This window comes from Mchenga conophoros, linkage group LG13 (assembly GCF_057382185.1).
Source record: "Mchenga conophoros isolate Kocher_MC1m ecotype Shallow Benthic linkage group LG13, M_conophoros_male_GT1.1, whole genome shotgun sequence".
Classification (NCBI taxonomy): Eukaryota; Metazoa; Chordata; class Actinopteri; order Cichliformes; family Cichlidae; genus Mchenga; species Mchenga conophoros.
The window spans coordinates 7,055,438-7,076,475 of NC_140538.1; the positions used below are offsets into that span (position 1 = coordinate 7,055,438).

General features: G+C 38.5%; 1 protein-coding gene across 2 annotated transcripts in view; it reads left to right on the plus strand.

The window, feature by feature from the left end:
• Positions 1–21,038, plus strand: part of cdh11 (cadherin 11, type 2, OB-cadherin (osteoblast)) — a 93,809-nt gene that overhangs the window by 59,024 nt on the left and 13,747 nt on the right. For both annotated transcript variants that reach the window (XM_085296197.1, XM_085296198.1), the window contains 6 exons: positions 1,874–2,288; positions 4,160–4,299; positions 4,969–5,263; positions 9,013–9,132; positions 10,618–10,785; positions 16,418–16,605. In XM_085296197.1, coding sequence (XP_085152323.1) covers positions 2,138–2,288; positions 4,160–4,299; positions 4,969–5,263; positions 9,013–9,132; positions 10,618–10,785; positions 16,418–16,605 — 1,062 coding nt within the window. In that variant the 5' untranslated portion in view covers positions 1,874–2,137. The remainder of the gene's footprint in view (positions 1–1,873; positions 2,289–4,159; positions 4,300–4,968; positions 5,264–9,012; positions 9,133–10,617; positions 10,786–16,417; positions 16,606–21,038) is intronic.

The window sequence follows — 21,038 nt, forward strand, 5'->3', positions numbered from 1 at the left end:
CTGCATAGCAGGTGTCAGCTCGTCGCACAACAAGTGCAAACGAGAGTTCATTATTTACGGGTTTTTTGTTGTTGTTTTGCTGTTTTTAAAGTTTTAACTTATTCTCTATTAGATACAAGATGTCAACAACCATTATTTATTTCGATTTTACAGCTATTTATTACTATAACTGTACAATTAAGAATTTTTTTCAGGCAATTATCAGGCAATTTTTCAGCTTAAAGAATTTTCCGAAAAATTATTCCTTATTTTCACAGGTTTAGTTGCAGATATGTTTTTATCAAGGCACCATTTTTCAAGGCAAGCTGTGAAAGAAAAAACAGCTCCGAGGCTTTTACAAATGAATGAAAGACAGGCACAAACACACATGCATACACACCCACACACAGATATGTGCATCAATCAGAGGACTCGAGGATAATTAGCCAGATGATGAGCCGGTATGGGATTAACTGTCAACACTTCCTGGTTGGCTGGTCATGTGGTCAGCATGAGCCAATGAGCCCTGGGGGAATTTTCTCATCTACTGATCTATTGAATATTAAACACCCACACACAAACACATTCACATGTGCATATACAAATTTTGCTCAATTGGTCCATGCCAAGAAAAATAAGAAGCACAGTACGGAATTTACAGTTAGAATTAAAAGATTACTAGCACCTCTAGTTCAGTCACTCTAACTGGTACTGCACTGGTACAGTAGTAGGCCTACGTGCATCGCTGCACGGACGATGTGCAATTAAAACACAAATCACCTCTCAAGTGTGCCAGGTGACTTACTCATGTTGGTGCAAATGGCGCATCAATATATAACCACTGGCTGGGGAAAAAGCGGTTTTAGTGTGGTTCAGTTTAGTGATATTATTTTCTTAAGTGAAGAATAATTAGACACACTTGTTTGCACATTTGCACTTGAGTAAACTTTGTTGTCTTTTGTTTGACCTTTTTTTTTCTCTCAATGTTTTACCTTCAAAGACTGCCATCTCTCTTCTGTCATGAACAGAACATCATAAACCAAACTGAAGACAACAGATAAAAAGCTTCTGTATTTATCGTCTGTGCTAATTGGTTGCTTAAAATGACATTTGCCTTTTGCATTCTAGTGGCTCCAGCTTTTCTTGTAATGGCATAGTAGCACAAGTAAAAGTAGAGTGGTTCGGTTCTTTTTTTAACAAACACTTTCACTTATCTTTGCAGATAAAATCTACCTGTCTGTTGTAGGGCTATATATAATGAATGGAGTTGAGTTGAATCCATCACATATTAGTTCAACTTTTGGTTTGCTGGTGTAATAAAGTGATAGACAAACTATGTTTTCATATATTATGGTTAAATCAGATATTAAGAAATGCAGCAGAGCAAAACCTATGATGCTTCACTGCAGATCCAGTCCTCTCTAGTCTCTCTCTAGGTGAAGATTGAATACATTTTTTCATTGCTCTTATTAAATCTACTTTGCAACATTCTCATATCCACAGATTTCTTTTTAAAACTACAGTCATTGCTTTCTGCTGACATTCATCGAGTCTTTTCTTGTAATGACCAAGCAGTTTACTTTACAGCTCACCACTACAGATGGACAAATCAAAAAATGTATCACTCCTACTGGCATTGTTGAGTCATCACCTGTGTGCTTTTTAATAGATTTGATCTATTAAATGGCATGATGCTGTCAGTGTATCCAAAAGAGCTGTAAATAGTGATCAGGTTTTACCTGAGCATTTAGTCTGAGTGAAATGTATCCGTTTGGGAATCATGAATTTTAATAAACCATCAAACCATATTTGCCTGCAAATATTTTGTTTGCTTGTTTGTTTTGACTATTTTTGTGTCACTGACCAAACCTGCTTTCCTTTCGCTCTCTTTCAGGCTGTTTGGCAAGAAGAATAAGACAACACAAACTGTGAGAGGAGAAAAAGAAGGCAGAAAAGCTAAACGAAGAAAGGCAGTGACGTGGCAAGCTGGTGATGAGTATCTACAACAGGCCCCATTTCAGCTAATGAACTAGGAAGCTCATCAACAACATTTTTGTTAAAAAAAGCAAGATACCACCTCAGTGGGAGCAGAGCTCCACTGAGAGGAATCAGAAAGTAGGGGGCGGAGCAAAGTGCACAGTTTCAAAGGTTTGTCAAGATGGCAATGCTGATGATGAAGCGGCAGGGCCTCGGGCTACTGAGGATCTTCCTGGTGTTGCTGGGAGTTTCTGCACTTTGTAGCGTTGCATTAGGAACTCGGAAAGGAAATGCTTCCTTGGATCAAAGGGGACACAGACACAGACATCCAGGTATGACAAAGCAATACTTCAACGTAATCTTGCAGCATAAATTCATAACTGTGAACATCCGAAAAACAACATTTTGCTCATCTTTTCAGAGGTTGTGTTAGTTTCATATTTTAAAATGATCAATTAGATCTGTCAGATTTTTACCTTTTGTGAATTTCTTCATGCAGCATTGCAAAGTCTTGGCAGTCTTGGTACAGCAACTGATACAGAAATAATTCCTTTTTATAAATGTAACTGTTATAATCACATGAGGGATTTGAGAACTCACTACATTTAAAGTTTGCACTGAGCATCTTCCTAAATATTTTGTATAACCGGGTCATCCACCGAGATGATCCTCAGATTCATAGATATGTGATCTATCAAGTTATGCCTTGTAGTTAATGTATTATTAAATATCATATTAAACCCATTTCATCAACCTAATATATAACACATTACCCCCAAAACATTTTGTGTTCTAGCTCAGAATACAAACCAATTAGGTACTCTGTCAAGTAAGTATATACCTTATTTCAGCCTTATTCCAAATTAACAGTTTCACAGTCTGTAGCTTTAAATGCAAATTTAGTACTGCTGTCCCTTCCACAACAAGGCAGGACCGCATGTCAGCTGATGTAGACATGAAAGAGTGTCTGAGAAGAAAAAAAAAAGAAAAAAAAAAGACGTTCTGACGCTTCTAACATTCAATCTGAGTAACTTATTTTACATGTAAGTTCCTCCTAAATCACAGCACACAGTAGTTGTCTTAAACTGATGTGCCTGGTGAATCTGTCAAATGACAAGGTTGTTATAAAATCAGCATTCTAACAGTGCAGAACAGCAGCTTGGAAATAGCTTAGGTATAATGGGGTGCATTTCAGTCACTATTTCATACTTGCTCTGTTATCTGTCAACAGAATCTGAAAAATATGCAAATAGGATCAGGTTTATTTGAATTCAGCTGTATTAAATATGAGTAAAGGTAAGCAGAGAAAGTTAGAAGAGAATAAAAATGTAAGGCCTATAAAGTCAGATGAGTTTCATTATCTAAAAACTTGCAATTCTGACTCAACTTTACAATAATCAGAAGGCCCTGGCCTTGAGCACAACCATAAAGCTAACGGTCTGATTATCCACACTAACCAAAACATCCTTAAGAGTATTATGCTATTGTTTTGGTTATATATCACCATCTCAGGTGCTGGAAGTGTGTGCAGATGTATGCTGAGCATTGCAGACAACAGCTGAAGACTCCAAGGAAACTCACAAGAGCCTTTATTTTTCCCCTCTCTAGACACACTGCCAACATGCAATTATGTTCAAAAACAATCTTTTTTTCTTCATTATTTTCCCTTTAATATTTAAATATTAATGGTAATTCTTCCACATGTTCAAACATTGCTACTGCTCACTGCAACCACAGACTGCTCCTTCTAGCCACTGTGGAGTTTCACTACAACAAAAAGAGGTTAAGTGACTTGCAAAGATTCCACATAAAAATCGACCCATTAAAGCATGTGTTCTTCATACAGTCCACCCACATTTTTCAGCTGGGATTTGAACCAATGATCCACACTTCTAAAACAGGCCACTCTGCTTACTCCCTCTCACACACTTTTAAGCTTACTAAAAAATACTGGAAAATCAACAAAAAAAAACAAAAAAAATATCCAAAATATAACATAACAGCTGTTGTGGTGATAATTCATTCAACATAACATACAGAAGGTGGCCGTCTATTTAACGTTTAACCATGAAATTACAATTCATAATAAACATGTTGTGGACTATAATTAAATTAACTAAAAGGTTTTGGTTATAACTGGATAAATATAGGTGTGGTTTATATATATATAAATATATGTATATTGGTGTTTTTGTATTTGTAGGTCACTTGTCGCTACACAGACACAAACAAAAGGTTGGAAAGGAAGGCCAAGTACTCCACAGGTCCAAACGAGGATGGGTCTGGAATCAGTTCTTTGTCATTGAGGAGTACACTGGACCTGACCCAGTGCTGGTGGGCAGGGTGAGTAGAACAGTGCAATTTAAAAAGAGAATCCTTCTTCAAACAAAATTAGCCTCTGAATAACTGTTTAATTAAAAGCCACGTTGCCATCCAGTGGCAGTCATGGTGTGCAAGCTGACAGCAGGATTTAAATGTGGTTTTAGCATTTATCAAAGAGAGAGTGGGATAAAGACAGAAAAATGAAAGAGGTCATGTTCTCATTCAAGGGTGAAGATGATTGGTGGTACTCCTCCAGAACAACACCATCGCTCAAACTGAGCAGCGGCTCTCATAACAAACAACAAATTATGTTTACAGAGCACCATATTTCAAAGTCTAGGAGCTATAAAGGAAGAACAAGAGTTTAATTGAATGTTGAACATTCTTCATTTTTATAATAATATTTTAAGTCAGTAATTTATTAGTGTGTGCCCATCTAACATGCAGCATTTCCAGCCTGTCTGTCCCAGTCACTCGCTCACTTTAGTTTGTAGACTTGGGAAATTGCAACCTCATCTGGCATCTGCCAGGCAGCCAAGCTAGTCTGTGTCTTCCAAATTTGCCTTTTGACCAGACTTTCTGCCTTTATGTGGAACTGCTAGTCTCTCTCTCTTTCTCTTCAAGTTTCACATATATTGAAATATGTGCATGTAATTCAAGCTAAATTCAGTTTTGTCTCCATTTTTTCAGCTCCACTCAGATGTTGACTCAGGCGATGGAAATATCAAGTACATCCTGTCCGGTGAAGGTGCAGGAACAATCTTTGTCATTGATGACAAGACAGGCAACATCCACGCCACAAAAACTCTGGACCGTGAGGAGCAGGCCCAATACACGTTAACAGCCCAGGCTGTGGCAAGAGACACTAATAAGCCTCTGGAGCCGCCATCAGAGTTCATAGTGAAAGTTCAGGACATCAACGATAACCCTCCTGAGTTTCCACATGGGCCGTACTATGCCAGGGTGCCTGAGATGTCCAATGTTGGTAAGTAGCAAAAGAAACATTAAGAGAAATGTGGGGGAAGCAAGGTTTTGTATTGAGACAAAGTCAAAGAAAACAAGGAAGGGATACATTAAAGAATGCTTAAAAGTCTAAGAAATCTACAGCTGGTAAGAAGAAAGTTATATTAGACACAGAAAAGCTTCAGAAAAGTTTGGTACAGCTGGTAAACATACAATTTGGGGGACTTTAAATCGTATTCACGCAATATTGGGAAAATATTTGTACAGTCATCAAGGAGTGAGGGATGGTGACAAAGAAAGATAATGGATAAACATAAAGAAACACAATTAGTCCCAATTGGCTACCTTTTACTTTACCGGTTCTTTAGCAGGTTTGGAGGTCTTTTTTCTCCATATCATTGTAAATCTATGAAGCCTGGCTATCTATACAAAGTCCCCAGACTGGAGACTTTCTCTAAAAATATGACTTTTTCAATATTTTATTGGTTTATCTGTAAGCCTTTTAAAAGGCATTGTCCCTATTTCAAGTCACGTCATCTTCCTTGTGCTAATATAGCACATTTAAACAAAATCAGAGATGACCCAAACTACTGTTCATAGTCTTCACTATAAAAAACAAAAACAAACAAACCCCACAAAAACAACCACAAATGAATTTTGACATAAATTAAATACAAAGTGATAAATAAATATAATATAGAATTTCACTGTCATTGTTTTCATTTATTAATGTTGAATGAATTGAATGAATGAATGTTGAATTTTATCTTATTCTTTCCCAGTTAAATTTACCCTTCATTCTAATTTGTGTTGTACAGTTATTTCATTTTTAACCTTAATTTATATTTTATTCCTTCCTAGTTAAATTTACCCTTTTTAATTTTTCATATTTATTTCCTATCTTATTCATAGCCGTTTCCTTTTTTGTTTTCTTCAGGTCACGAGCAGTTGTCCAAGCATTTCACTACATATCGTACTGTGTATGACTGTGTACGTGACAAATAAAATTTGAATTTGATTTGATTTGATTTGAATGAGAACTGGGCTCCAGAAATATGTTCTTGTCTGAGAATAGCTAATTAATTAATTAATAACAACCTTAATGCATAAATATTAAACAAATGTAATCCTGGTTTTGACATTGATTACCAGAGCAATGGTTTCAAATCCTATGTCAAAAATGTCAACCTTGCCTTTTAACAGGTATTTTCTCAGAAGAGGCAAAAGTCCTCTTACTAAACTAAAGTTTAGTTTTAATTTAGCAGTAGTTTTGGTAGTTGAACTGAAAATTTGTCTGCATATTATTTTTCTGCTAAACAACACCATTTCTATATTAATCACTGAATGTGAATGCAGGAAATGTGACAGAGAAGTGCATATCAGGTCACCTCCTGAAAAATCCTCTTTTTTTCTTAAAAGTTGGGCTAAACTACAAGCAGAATTGTGGAATTATTTAGTACCATATTGGCACAGGCAAGAGTTTCTACCACCCCCTTAAGAGTCTCCCTATTTAGAACTTCTGATCTTGGAAGATTTTCTTTCCAAAAATTGTGTGGTATTGGAGTGTTCAGCCTCTAGATACTGACCTGAAATGAACCACACTGGCAGCGGTAAAGCCTGAAACAGTGGAAGCATAAGAAATCCCTTCCCTGAATGGACTGGACTTCCAAAGAAAGAAAACTGAAAGAGTTCTGTTTAGGCTATTTTTCACCCATCCGCTACATAATCTGAAACCTGAATGCAGAAGTCTGGCAAAGAGAGATCACCAGTTGCCATGAGCCACAACCACAGAAGTGGAACAGAAATAAAAGCTGTAATTTGACTAACTAGGTCTATGTAGCCTCATCGATATCAGACTTAGAATGGATAGAAAAGCCAATTTCTTTCAAATTATCATTCTTGGTAATTTATCACGGTGTACTTATAACCACATTCAAAGCCATGCTGAATAAAATTTCATTGCAGTTTTCTGTTATGCAGAACCTGGTTAATTTTGCATGGAGCACAATGGTGGTGCTCACATGGCTGCAGCTGGAAAGGTAAATATTAAAATAGAAGATGTAGTGGAAAAAAGGCTGTAAAGAAGCCAAATGAACAATTCAATAACACGTGATTGATGTGAAGCACCCATTATTCCAGCCAAATTCATGCTGTTGCAAGAACTTAGTAACAGCCATTTTGAGCTTTTAGTCCCTGAAAGAAACAGTTTCTACATTTACTGGGGTTGCTTGGTTATGGGGAAAAACAAATGAAACAAAAAACATTTCACCTATGTAACCTTTTGCAACTTTCACTTTTTCTCGATTGACCTTGCTAACCAAAAGCTTTTACTTCTGTCCTCTGGGCTCAAGATGAACTATGTGAGTTTGAGCTTTAGTTGGTTTTGAGGGGGGTTTTTTCCCTTTCAAGACTAGAAATAATACAAAGCTCTTAAACATATTTGAGTCCTTGTGTGGGCCCTCGTGGTTACTTCATGCAAAATAAAGGAGGTTGTAATCAGATTCATCATGGATATTGAAGCTCATGAAAGAAATTACTGATTTATCACAGGAGCAGATTACGGTTGGAGTTTGATGCCTAGGCTCTGAGTTTATCACTACCCACAAATAGAACATAGAAATTGGAGAGGGATGATTGAACATCCCCCCCGGGGCCTACAGGTGGATGCTGGGGTGGTGGAGGGGTTGAAACAGCAGGGGGTAATGAAGGAAAGTATTGGCACTGAAATGCCAGAGGGAAAGATGAAACGAGTTTGAATACAGCACCAAATTGGGAAGTTGTGCTTGGTTTGTGACAAGTGTGGTGTATTGGGTGTACGTGCAGTGCAGCTCCAGTTGCTTGACTAATCTCACAGGCTACACTCCATCGAAGAAGGACAAAAAGAGAAAAATATGTAAAAATAAAACTAAAACCAACAAAAGTAAAAGTTAGACTCAGCTCTGATTTAATAGTGTAAAAAAAAAGTTTAAAATAATATAACTTTATAGTCACAAGGTAAGAAAATTTGGACTTGGGTGGCGAAAAAAAACCAACATGTTATTTGCCTGTTTTTATTTATATTTATTTTATCAGAGCTGGTAATGATACAGGTCTGAAGCACTTTTATTACTACGTTTCTTTAGCAAGTAGCAACAGGTCTAGCGAAAAGAAACACCTTTCTGAGTCACATCGGAAAAGCAAAACTTAAATAACGCAAAGTTAATAGAATGTATTTCACACTTCTGCAAATTTAATTTACTTGGTCTATTTGCTCAGCATATCTGTGTCAGCTGAGTTAACAGGGATTTACTGGATGCAGATGCTTTGGGTGAAAACATATCTGTGAAATGTCCATTTTTTTTGTGGGGGACTAAGATAAACTGTCATGTTTCGGGCTCAACAACCATGCATTTTTCAGATTATCCAAAGAGTTTTGAAAGGTTTGCATAAATCCATGGGGTTGTTGAACTCTGTCAGAGCACGGAGGAAATGCTGTTTTATTTAAAACATGAAAATCACCAAAATTGGAGACTGGATGTTTCCACCAGACAATGATGAAATGTAGAGAAATAATAGTGGAGACCAGCCCCACAGGAGCCCCTTCAGCCGCAGTGTCTGAGAGACAGGAGAGAGAGTGTTTTTCATTCCCTTTCCCATCCGGCTGGTGCAGGCAGGTGAATCGGCGCACATTTTTGTGACAAGCTTGTTTGTCAAACCATTCCTGAACCAAATCACTAAGGTAGAGCTATCTCCTCCTGACTTTTTTGTCATGTCTGTGTTTCTGTCCTGTAGGTACGTCAGTGTTGCAGGTGACAGCTACAGATGCTGATGACCCCACCTACGGCAACAGTGCCAGACTGGTGTACAGCATACTGCAAGGACAACCCTATTTTTCTGTGGAGCCTCAGACAGGTAAGGCTGCAAACAAAAACCCTGAACTAGGCTTATAATTGTCTGCAACACAACAAAACACAATAGCTCAAAGGCCTTGATGTTACAGTGATGTAGTATGCACACAGGTCTAAGATCAACTACAAAAACAGCTTGTCATGGACGATACGACAATGCGTTTTCATTTTATTTTTCTGCACGGTGTTTTTGTATCACCTGGAGTTAGGATGTGTGTGTGTGTGTGTGGGGGGGGGGGGGACACAACTGCCAAATCAATAGGAATTAAGACCGCTACAAACAGTGAACAAATTTTAACAGTCGCAAAATTTTAAATTGAATATAATTAATTAGGAAAATAATCAATGCAATTGACTTTAAACTCTAATATTGTAGTGCCATCTGCCAGGCGTCTCATCAAAACTGATTGCTGCAAAAACCAAACTCAAAACTTTTTTTTTTTTATTCTTTCACATTTCCATCTACTGCTCTTAATGTAAAAAAGCCAAGAACTCTGTGCTAGAGGGATCGTGTAACAAGACATCCTTTCCAATGAAATTGGTGAGGAAAAGAAGGCAAGCTGTAGAAAGAGGTCCCCAGCGGACATTCAGCTTTGGTCCCTGCAGAGCTGAGGCCTAATATTTGGGTTTGGAAAGAGGTTAGGGCAAACACTGAGCTATGCTAGGTCAGAGAGAGTGAAGAAGAACTGAAAGTGAGAGGTTAGGGTAGAGAAGGAGAGAGAAATTGGTTTACAGAGAGATAGTTCATGGAAAGTGAGTGGTTAGGGCACAGAGAGGCAGAGAGATTTGGGCAGAGTAAATCTGGCTAATCAAACCAGTGTTGGGTATTTGACTGGCTCAAATCCATAGCTCACATTTCTAATTGGTTTGGAGATTATCAGCTTTCCATGCTGTCACAGACATACGCACACACTTTTGGCATAATATGACAACAGAAAGCCTCTCTGACACTGCAGCTAGACATGTGCAGAAAGAAAGAGAGAGATGGAAAGAGAGTAGTGGGTGATGAATTAAACAGACAAAAATCACTGGGGCTTGAAATAGATAAAAATAAGACTTCACAAATGTTCTACTAGAGTTCTTATTTATTTAAATGATGAGTGATGATGCGTTCTCTTACAAAATGAAGAATCTTGGAATAAATTCGTTGTAAATTGGTAGTTTTTACTTAGCAATGATAGTGTTTTCAAAGTGGGATTTGTTTAACATTTTCATTTATTAATTTCAACAGGTATACAATTCCTTATTGTAATTCTTAATAATTTGTAATGACATGACGTAAAATGCACATGTTGTACATGGTGTGACAAAACACGAGTACAGTAGCATATACAACACAAGAGTAGATATGCAGACATCTGCTGTTTTTTTCATCATTCAAAAATCCATAAAACCTCACCCACAAGCTTCCAGTGGTTGTGTTTTCCAGAATGGCTAAAAGAAAGCCTTATTTTAGCATTAATGTCATGTTACCACTCTGTCTGCTCAGGTATAATTCGTACTGCCTTGCCAAACATGGACCGTGAGGCCCGCCAGGAGTACGATGTCGTCATCCAGGCCAAAGACATGGGTGGTCACATGGGAGGGCTGTCAGGGACCACAGAAGTTAAAATCACCCTCACAGATGTCAACGATAACCCTCCAAAATTTCCACAGAGTGAGTAAACGCCTACGTTTTCTAGTTATCCATCGATAATATATACTGTATTGTGTAGCTGTACGTCATTTTCCTTGGGTTAGGCATTTCCATTAGAGGTGTGAAAGTGTCAGACCTTTTACCAAATGACAGCAGAGCTATTACACTATCTGAACTTCCAGTCTGCATCTTCCTAGCCTTTTCTGCACTATGCAATAATCACCAAAGGTCAGTGCAAGGGCATTCAATACACATCAAGTGCATGGTGTCATTAGTTTGCAACTTACAAAGTAGTGAGGTAACTTTAGGCAAAAAAAAAAGAATTATTTAAAAAGAGTCTTTATTGGGATCCTGGAGTATCCCCCAACATGTATGACTGTCTTTGGATACTAGCTAGAAGTTCCCTAGGGCATTGGTTGAATTAGATATTAGCAGCGCAATGAAAAAAGCAGATCTCTGGATTTGTGAAGAACAGTAGATTTGATGCGAGGAAGGAGACAGAGGCACAAAATTTGAATATTTTTTAAATTCTTTTTTTTTTTAACATTTTTTATGAGAAGTTTATATTTTTATCTGAATCTATTTCTCTGTATGAAAGATGACACAGAACTGCCAATGATTCTATTAACTGATAAAAATTATTTTATTTTATTTGCTCGGTGACAAAATACCGATTTGTCCTCGGTGACAAAATACACAACCAGTACAATGATAGTGAGTTCTCTAGTTCCATTTAATACTGTACAAATTCAAAAAATGCCCATCTGCTGTAAATCCATTCTATATGATTTGGAAGTTTTGGAAATGGACTTCTAAAACTCATCAACCTTACCTCGTTTGGATAATGATGATCTCCCATTCAAGTTTTGCGAAAGTCTGTACCATTTCCACCACGGTTGCCATGTCCTGTCAGGTTACCTTTTGCTTGTGCCTCTGAGTATCCTGCTGGATCCTCCAATGTGATTTAAATCTCCAGAAGTGGATGCAACATAAATATGGAGAGGAGGGGCAAGCGGTGAGCAAATATTGTGTGGTAAGTCCAAAGAACTCCTGCATTTTCAATGTGCTCTGTGCTGGCACATAATGGCACACTGACATGCACGACAGTTCAGACCATTTCCTCTGAATGTTTCCCCCAAATGCCTCAGGACAATACAGTAAAACTCTGTGTTGACAGTCTCACCCCGAGGAACCAATTATTGGTGCACAACTCTGTGAATGCTGAAAAAATGATAAGCATTCTCTGGGTCTTGTTCCACACCCAACGTGCTTCCTTTAGGCTTGGGAACTCAAGACTTTTTCACGGAATCCCTTCGGAGAGCCAGCTCTCATCAGCAGCAATGATCTTCCATAAAAATTCAGATCAGTTTGGAAACAAAAGATAATGTTTGTCATCTGTGTAAGTTTGGGGTCTACAGTGCAACAGCAGAGTGCACAGTGTTGTCCAAACGGGACCTAGAGAGTGCAATTTATATTTAAAAATGGCAGCCATGCTGGAAGTTTTCTTTGATGCCTGAGAAGAAGTTGAAAGAGAGATTGGCCAAATTTATGTCAGGTAAGGTTTTTTGAACTTTCTGATCACATCTCATGCACAGCCAAATAGCAAATATTCATAGAACGATTTAACCTCTCTGGTTCTCCTCAAAGAGAAACATCCTAAACCTCAGCAAGGATTCACACCAATGCATTTTTCTTTGCAACCACTTCCCAGCAGACCTTCATGTCCACCTTTCCATATTATATCCAACTTTGCCATTTTGTGCTATGGCTCTTTTTTCCTTCATCGTTCTGTCCTTCCCTCCTATAGCGCTGAGCAGAAGGGCTCCTGGCAGAGATTCTGCAGAAAGCCTCAGGAATGTATGGAGAGAAGAAATGGGGAGAAAACAAGAGATGATGGATCAGGATTTAGCCTGTGGAGAAGCTGAATAGGCAAGAAAAGGGAGAGACATGAACAGAAGCAGTGAGGGAGATAATGTAAAAGACAGGGAGATGCAGAGAGAGAGAAAGTCAAAACCACCACTCCAGTTCCTGTATATTATAACAAGCTGACAGCTGTGTTGCAATGCAAAGCTGAAATGTGATGCTGTAGACCACAACAAAAGGACATTTGAGGGAGTTTAGATGGAGAGTTTTATGAGCAATGAAAAACTGCTCAAAAGGCAAGACTTCATCTCCAGCACGAGAAGCATATATAGAAGTTTCCATACTGGCATATGCATGTTTCTTTAATAATGCCACATGTTCTTACATAGAAAATGAAGGGAGAGCCTAAAACCGTAAATGGCTGATTTGCTGACGCAAATTTTGTAGAAAACTCTAAACAAAAGACTAGTAACTGACCTAAAAAAAAAAAAAAAAAAAAAAAAAAAAGTAACCCACTTCATAATCTCCTTTAAGCCAGCATATGTGCATTACCAACCATGGAACGCTTTGCAATCCACTTTTCTTCATGAGCCAGGTGAAAAATATTCGGGAGACAGGATCAAGTCACACACATAGGCCACATTATATCTAAATAACCACATTATACTTGCCTGTGCATCACTGGCAGTTTTACATCTGCAATGCAAGACAATGTACCAAATAACAATATGTTGTGGAACTCGGTACCCTTGTCAAAAAATAAATAAATAAAAAGTAAAAGCAGGACAACCACCTGCAAGAAAATTCTCCCAGATGGTGTGAATGAGGACAGTGATTACTTATTTAGTAGTTGGGCAGAGTGAGAGAGAGGAGAGGAAGAAAAAAAATGGAAAATGAGATAAGAGTCACGAAACAAAAACGGAGTCTGAGAGACAGCAAAAATAAAACAGATACAAAGATGGAATAAAAATAAAAAAGATAAAAACACACCGAAAAATAATGCATATATATGGCACAGCTAGACTCCCTCTTGTTGTCTAGCAGCTTTTCAGCTTCCATTCAAGCTGCTGTATTTTTTTCTTTTCGCTCTAAGGCTTGATATCTCTTTCTCTCAGAGACTTTCTGTCCCTGCAATTCTCTCTCTTTTCACCTCATTATCAAGCGTCATTCGTTTGCAGCCTCGAAAAATCCATCACAGCACAGACAGGAGTAGGAGCAGAAAAACAAAGGCAAATAGCAATTGATTGTTCTTTAACTCTCTCTGACTTCAGTCTTTATTAGGCTGACATGACAGAGATGGTTTTGTTAAATACTGTTAATATATGTCAGCTGCAGTGCTTCTCTCTCATTCTTGTTTGAACAGGAACAATGGAGAACAAAGCAGATAATAAAAAGGCATTTGAAGTGGTGAAAGATCTTTTGGGCGATATCTATTTGCACATCATTTACCTTCAGTGACTTCTATTACAGAACTGTCTATTCTCATAAATCTTGGAAAGATTAAACTCACCTTAGAACTTTAGTTTTAGCTCTTCTCTCAGATTTAAGTAGAATAGAATGCATAACTTTTTTTAACTGCTTTTCCAATGTGGGCTAGCAGGGGGCTGAAGCCTATGTCAGCTAAGACGAGTCAAAGTGTGCAGAACACTTTAAACACGAATGCTATGAAGACTTTGAGTGAGTTTAGTCAGGAAACAGCTGCATTGCATCACACAGCAATAGTGATGTGCCCCACTCTCATCGTGTCCTATCCAAATGTGGTGGCCTGTTTAAGCTGCAGAGTTTCCCTTCTCTCCCTCTGCCATGGCAGCACCATTGCTGCCCACTATTAAACTCCTCCACAGTCCCACCAGCCACCTGTAGGCTCCAGGGGTTAGTGTTATTGTGTTACCATTCCCCAATCCCAAACGCTAACTATATTCTGCTGCTCTAATAAATCAGTAATTTCAAATGCAAGTTGTTTAAATGAAATAAAGGGCCCAAACACTTATAAAAATATCAGGAGTGACAATATTTTGAGTAGAAATCTCCTCAAACGTGTGCATAGGTGGGATTACTGTTGATAGTTTAAACAAATATGCTGTTATGCAATTTGGTTAATCTTTATAAACCCAGGCTTTATGTGCTCTTTAGGCACAGACTATTTAATTGAAAACTCAGTCCACACCCACCACGATATAATTAACCACACCACAGGCATATTTATTTTTCAGACATCAAACTTTGCTTCTGAGTTTAAATTCCATATATCGCAACACATCAAAATCACAAGTCTGACTAGGAAATTACTGAGTAATAAAAGACATCATTGTTCTAAAGTCAGTCATCAGATAAAATTCCCGACCCAAGAGATTGTGGTCATTACACAAATTACATTTATTAGATGTTTCATTAGTGTTTATATTTGAACATGGCTGGTTTATGAGCTTATAGTCTGTGGGAGTAATGACAGTAGCCGAAATCTCTCTCACTCTCTCTGGTATGGGAGACTAACCTGTGCCTGACTTTTTGCAATAATGAACTCAGTGAATTCCTATTTGCTTCAACTGTCATCTTTAAATGTAAATGTACATTTCCTGTATGTGACGCGCTTCATTTTAGCCTGCAGCCAGGTATGCCAAGCTGCCTGTGTGTTCTGTCATACAATGTTTAACTCATCCGCCAGAAGCCATTGATGTTAAGCTACTTAGCAAAAGCAAGAATAGAATGACAGGAGAAGAGAGAGAAAAGGGGCAAAGTGGGGGGATAGGGATGAAATGAGCTTTTAGCCAAAATGGTACATAAAAAGAGGAGGAGAAGAGGACAGACAGGGATGCGAGAAATGGAACGATGAGGGAGGAGAGGTGAGGATGAATGACGAGATTTGGGAGGATGGAAAAGGGAGAAGCACAGGAGAGATAAAGAGGGCAAAGATCTTAGTAAATAGAGTCAAACAGCACAGAGGAGTTTAAAAAGCAGGGACAGAGATGAAGACGAAAGATGGAGAAGAGGGATTTGGTGAAGATCGATGGAGATGTGAGGAAAAAGTAACAGGCCTGAGGGTGGCAGGAGGGATTTAGGCTGAATGGATCAAGTCCTGTGAATCGCTCAGAAGCCACATGACAGACTGAATTTCATGATTCACAGGTTTGCCACACCTGGACGAGCAGGATAAACACGCTAACGGTGTACAGCCCATAAATGTAGAGTTTACTTTGTGTTCAAGGCCCAAATCTTGGTGTAGGAAGGGGCAAAGAAGAGGCGAGGAGGAATTGAGAAAAAACAAACAAGAATAGTAAAGCGTGGAAAAGATAGAGGAAGAAAGATTTGGGAAGAGAAAATAAATAAGATAATAGCGCTGAGAGGAGAGCGGGGGGGGTTAGGGGGTTATGAAAAAATAAGCAGAGGCTAAAGTAAAATTAGATGAAATGGGGATGAGTGGTTCAGGTTGAACTGAGGGGAGAGATAATAAGAGCAGAAGAAAAGGGAAAAAAACCAGGGGAGCGAGTAGACATATGGTCATACTGTTCTCATTCTTGAAACCAGGTGTCTGCTTCTTCACATACCCACACACACACAAACACACACACACCTGACACTACAGGGGATATTAATATCCTTTGGGCCATATGAGACAGATGGTATAGTTCATGTTAATCCCTCACTGCCCTCCAAAACTGACCCTGCCTCAGATAGTAAACACAGTGGCAACCAGCCAAGAATTGAACAGTGTTGAATACAAAAGCAAGCTGTGACCAAAAGTCATCACTATCATCACCAAGAAGCCGACACACATATTTTTATATTCCAGGTGTGTACTCGATGTCCGTGTCAGAGGATAAAGTCGCAGGAGAGGAGGTGGGCCGTCTTAAAGCTAAAGACCCCGACCTTGGAGACAACGGGCTGGTGAATTACCGCTTAATAGATGGAGACGGAATCAACATGTTTGAACTGACCACAGACTCCGAAACCAGAGAAGCTGTGATTAAACTGAAGAAGGTAAGAAAAGAAAGAAAGAAACTTAGCAACTTAAAACTGCATTTTCTCCCTTGGATTTGGTCCATCAGATGGAAGTTACTCATTTATCTTAACTATTTTGCCATCTCTTTAGACCCCAACTAATTCTTAAAATATTTAGCCCTTTAGTTATGCTGACTGTATTTGCTGATTATGACAGTTTAGAGTGGGTTTTTAGTAGTTTTTCAAAGGAGTAACGCATTGGTCTGGACAACCAAACAATAGGGTGAAACTCAATTTGAAGCTCAGTGGATTCTCAAATGATTCCCATGGGTTTATGAGTAAGCTCATTTTACTTTATTAGATTGTGGTTTATCAAGTGATAAAATTAAAACAAAGTTGGGGCAAAGCAATAGACATGATCAGCAACAATTCTCGAGTAGGGTGTGTCATTTAAGTTATAATCAGTTGGTACTAAGAGGCAAATGTGCGAGGAAATAATTCCCCCACATCGCCATCTTACATCACCATCACCAGTCTGAGCCAGTTAATACAAGGCAGGATGCTTTCATGTTGCCTATGCCAAATTCCGTCACTACCTTGGTTATGACAAATCTTTTTTGGACTGCTTTACCCAGTCTGGCCATTCTCCTGTGACTTCTCGCATCAACAAGCATCTTAACCCAGAAACTGACGCACACTGGATATTTCGTGCTTTTTCGACTATTATCTATAAACCCCAGAGATGGTTGTGTGGGAAAATCCCAGTAGATCAGCAGTTTCTCAAGTACTCAGACCAGCCTGTCTCAGACCAGCCATGCAACATTCAAAGTCACTTAAATCACCTTTCTTCCCTCTATTGTGAAATTTAGTTTGAACTTTAGCTGGTTGTCTTGACAACCTGCTGTAGTTGCTCTCATGTAACTAGCCAGTTTGCTGTTACATGCAGCTGAAAAGGTATACCAAATAAAAAATGGCTGATGAATGTTTATTTGATGTAAGCAGTGAATTGCAATGCATCTTATCAGTATGTTCAGTTTGATACTGTCGTGCTAAAAAAAAAGGAAATTTCCTGTGAAATACATCATCTTTTGGTCCTCTAAAGCCTTTTTAATTAGACAGTAATAATGGTGCCTTCACAGGAGGGCTGCAGTTAACCAAAGAAAATAAAAAATTGACTGAACTCATTCACAGCTGTTCTAGGGGAGGAGTGGGAAAACTGGAGTCAGCATAGTTTTGACATTTTTACTGCCATCTTACCGGCTGTTGAACTATGTTATGCAAACTACTGAAGAATTTACACAAGTAAATGTACATGCGAAAAAGTTAGACTAAGCACTTTCTGTTTGGGTAGTTGGTAGTAGGTTAGCCTTTTGGTATATCCTTCCTTCAGTACAGAGATACCCATGTGTACTAATAAAGTAATCCAGATCTATCACCGGTGCTGGGTTTAGAAATGGGTGCAGATAATAAGCCCCAAAATCCCTGTCCTTGTGCTCCTCCATGATCTCCAAAAACACTTTCAACTTTTATTTTTACAGTTGGATAGTTTCTCACTTCACCCGAGTTCATCTTCAATGTCCTTCAAGATATAGGAGCAGCTTTTCTGGACATTATTTATAAACAGTTTTTTTGCATGGTTGAGTTGAGTTTTAACTTACATTTGTGGATGTAACATTAAACTGTTTGCTGACAGTGAAATTCTGAAGAGTTCCTGAGCCCATGCGGTGATTTCTGTTACTGAGCAGTGCCAGTTTTTAATGCAGTGCCACCCAAGGGTCCGTAGATTATGGCCATTCATTATTGGTTTTTGACGTTATGTTTCCCTACAGAGATTTGTCTTGATTCTTTGAATCCTTTAATGATATTATATAGTTTAGATGATGAAATCCCTAAACTTGCTGCTAATGGTAGATTATTACATGTTCATCTGGAACTATTTACCCATGCAGTCTTATACATAGATTTTAAGCATTTTAAAGCAATGAACATTTTGGAAAATGAGAATGACATTTCTCCTTTTCAACATTATTTGTTTTATTTTCAATTAAATACAAATGTCTAAAGGATTAGAAAGTTATTTAACTCTGTTTTGCTTGCCTTTTACACTGAAAGTTATAGTTATATGACTTTCTGGTAATGAACGTTTTGTCAAAGGTCTGTTATTTGACAGTGGCTGCTTCAACAGCTAGCTCTTATGGAAACTATGCGTGCGTCATTGCACACTTTTCAATTTGCCAGCAGAGAAATGTAGTTGAGGCAGCACTTTTTCTATAGAAAAAGCAGTTTAATGTTAACCTCAGCCAAGCCAGACTTAAACCACTGTCCATATTTGTGTGTTGAAGTACTGCATTAGGAAATAAGTGAAGCCAAGTAAAGAGAAAAAAAGAAATAAAAATATCAAGCAAAGGGTTGAAGCAGCTCAGAAATGTTGTTCTATTCCCTTCTCTGAACCTTCACAGTTTCATATTGTTTGATATGACCACCAAAGTCCATGGTTGTGTCTGTGAGAGTGAGAGTGCATTAACTTTCATGCTTCCCTAGGCCACAGAGCTCATCTTCTGCACTGTTACTGTAACCCACACATGCACACACACACATACTACAACTGTGGCTTTCAGTGATCCAGCTCAGCACACACAATTACTTTTTCTCAGTCTCTGTCTTTCTAATGCCTGCACACAACCAGTCCCTTATTCTCTCAACTGTACCCCGTCGATCCGGCCATCAGAAATGCACACAATGCTCTGTCAGACACGCAGAATTTCACTCATTTCTTCTTTTTCTCTCTCTCTTTGACGAACAACACACACACACACACACAGAAGCATTGTTGTATATGTAGCTTCAGGTCAGGATTATGAGCTGAATCTTCCACTGAGCTGTACTAGTCTGCTTCTCCCTTCTAGGACATCCGACCTCTGAATCTCTCAGTTAAAAAAAAGAAAAAGCCTTTATGGTCATATTGTTAATGTGTCAGGAAAAATAGTAATGAAATGTACACTCAAATCTCTCTTTGTTCAGAATGGGACAGAAAGACTTTTCTTCCTAAATTCCAAACCAAGTCCAAGTTTAGTAAAAGACTTGATATTGAAATATGTAATTATATGCTTGGATGATTTACGATGCCATTTGTGGTAAGTTGCATTCCCTATCCAGACAGCAATGACGTTACTTAAAAGAACAGCCACCCTTAACCCACAGTTCGCTTTTACTGATGCTGTGGGAAAATCTCTGTGTGAATAAATCGATACAAGTCAGTTTCATGTTTTTTTTTTCCTCCCTCACAATCGTCTGCATGAGTGAATCCTTTCCAAGTCAGAACTCTAGGATGGCATTAAGACTGCCAGGGTTAGGAGTACTCTTCCCACTGGTGTCACTAAGACTAAGCATAGAAATGAGTGAGTGATAATTCTGCTCTCCTCTCTTGATAGCTACCATTCGTGTTCCCTGAAGCAAAGCAGTTAACTCACAATTTAGGCATAACCTAATAGTATACAAGTATGGTTATGACTGAAAGCTCTCAGGAGAGCATTATTAGATTTGAAGAGAATCTGAAATACAGACTGGAACAGTCAAAATACTGACACTTTTATCCATGATTCCCCCAAAGAAGTTGTTAGAAACCCCTGGCTGAGCGGACAGATTAGGAAAAAAGCAAGGGATTCCAATCAAAGAAATGAGATCAACTGATTACACTAAAGTGGTGCACTATGTTTGCGTGGGTGCAGTTGTGTGTGGACATGTGTTTGGCTTTATCCAACAGCAAGCCCAAAGAACCCTCTCTGCTTGTGAAATGCTAAAAGCGATGGTAAACATCTTACTCAACACAGCTGAAAGTATAGACAAGTGACCTCATTGTAACAGCAGTGTTAGACACATATGCAGATGTGCATACATGTGTGCAAGAACAGAAAAAGACACAGACATTCCGAATTTAATCTTTGTGACACAAAAATTAGACTCATTTAAATACATGAACTTGTTTAAACAATGACTGAATTTAAATAAGTTGAAACATTTGAAGGCTTTGCTCATATTTCCATCCATCACTTATCCAAAATAGGTCTACAGTACCTGCGTGCTAGGCACAATGTCTTTCTACCCAGCAACACTTTTTAGTTACTCCAATGAGATAAGATATATAATCTCTGCTCTGTCATTGCATTTGACAGACAGATCCTCCCTTTGCTCATCATGCCGAAACACCAGGATAGCAAACAACAAAAATGCTCAGCTTGAGAGTTCACAATGGGACTTCGCTAACCAGTGGGTGATGTCATGGTGACCGTCTTTTATCTACAATCTGTGGTTAAAATGTCCAAGTAAACTAAAAGCAGATTTTAAAGCCTGGTGCTAAAATAATGTTGGCCTCCATGGATACTTTTCCCCTTTATAACAACCGCACAGACACATATGGTTTTAACTGTGAAACTTTGATTGACAGGTGTGAAGACATAGGTAGCTATCATCAA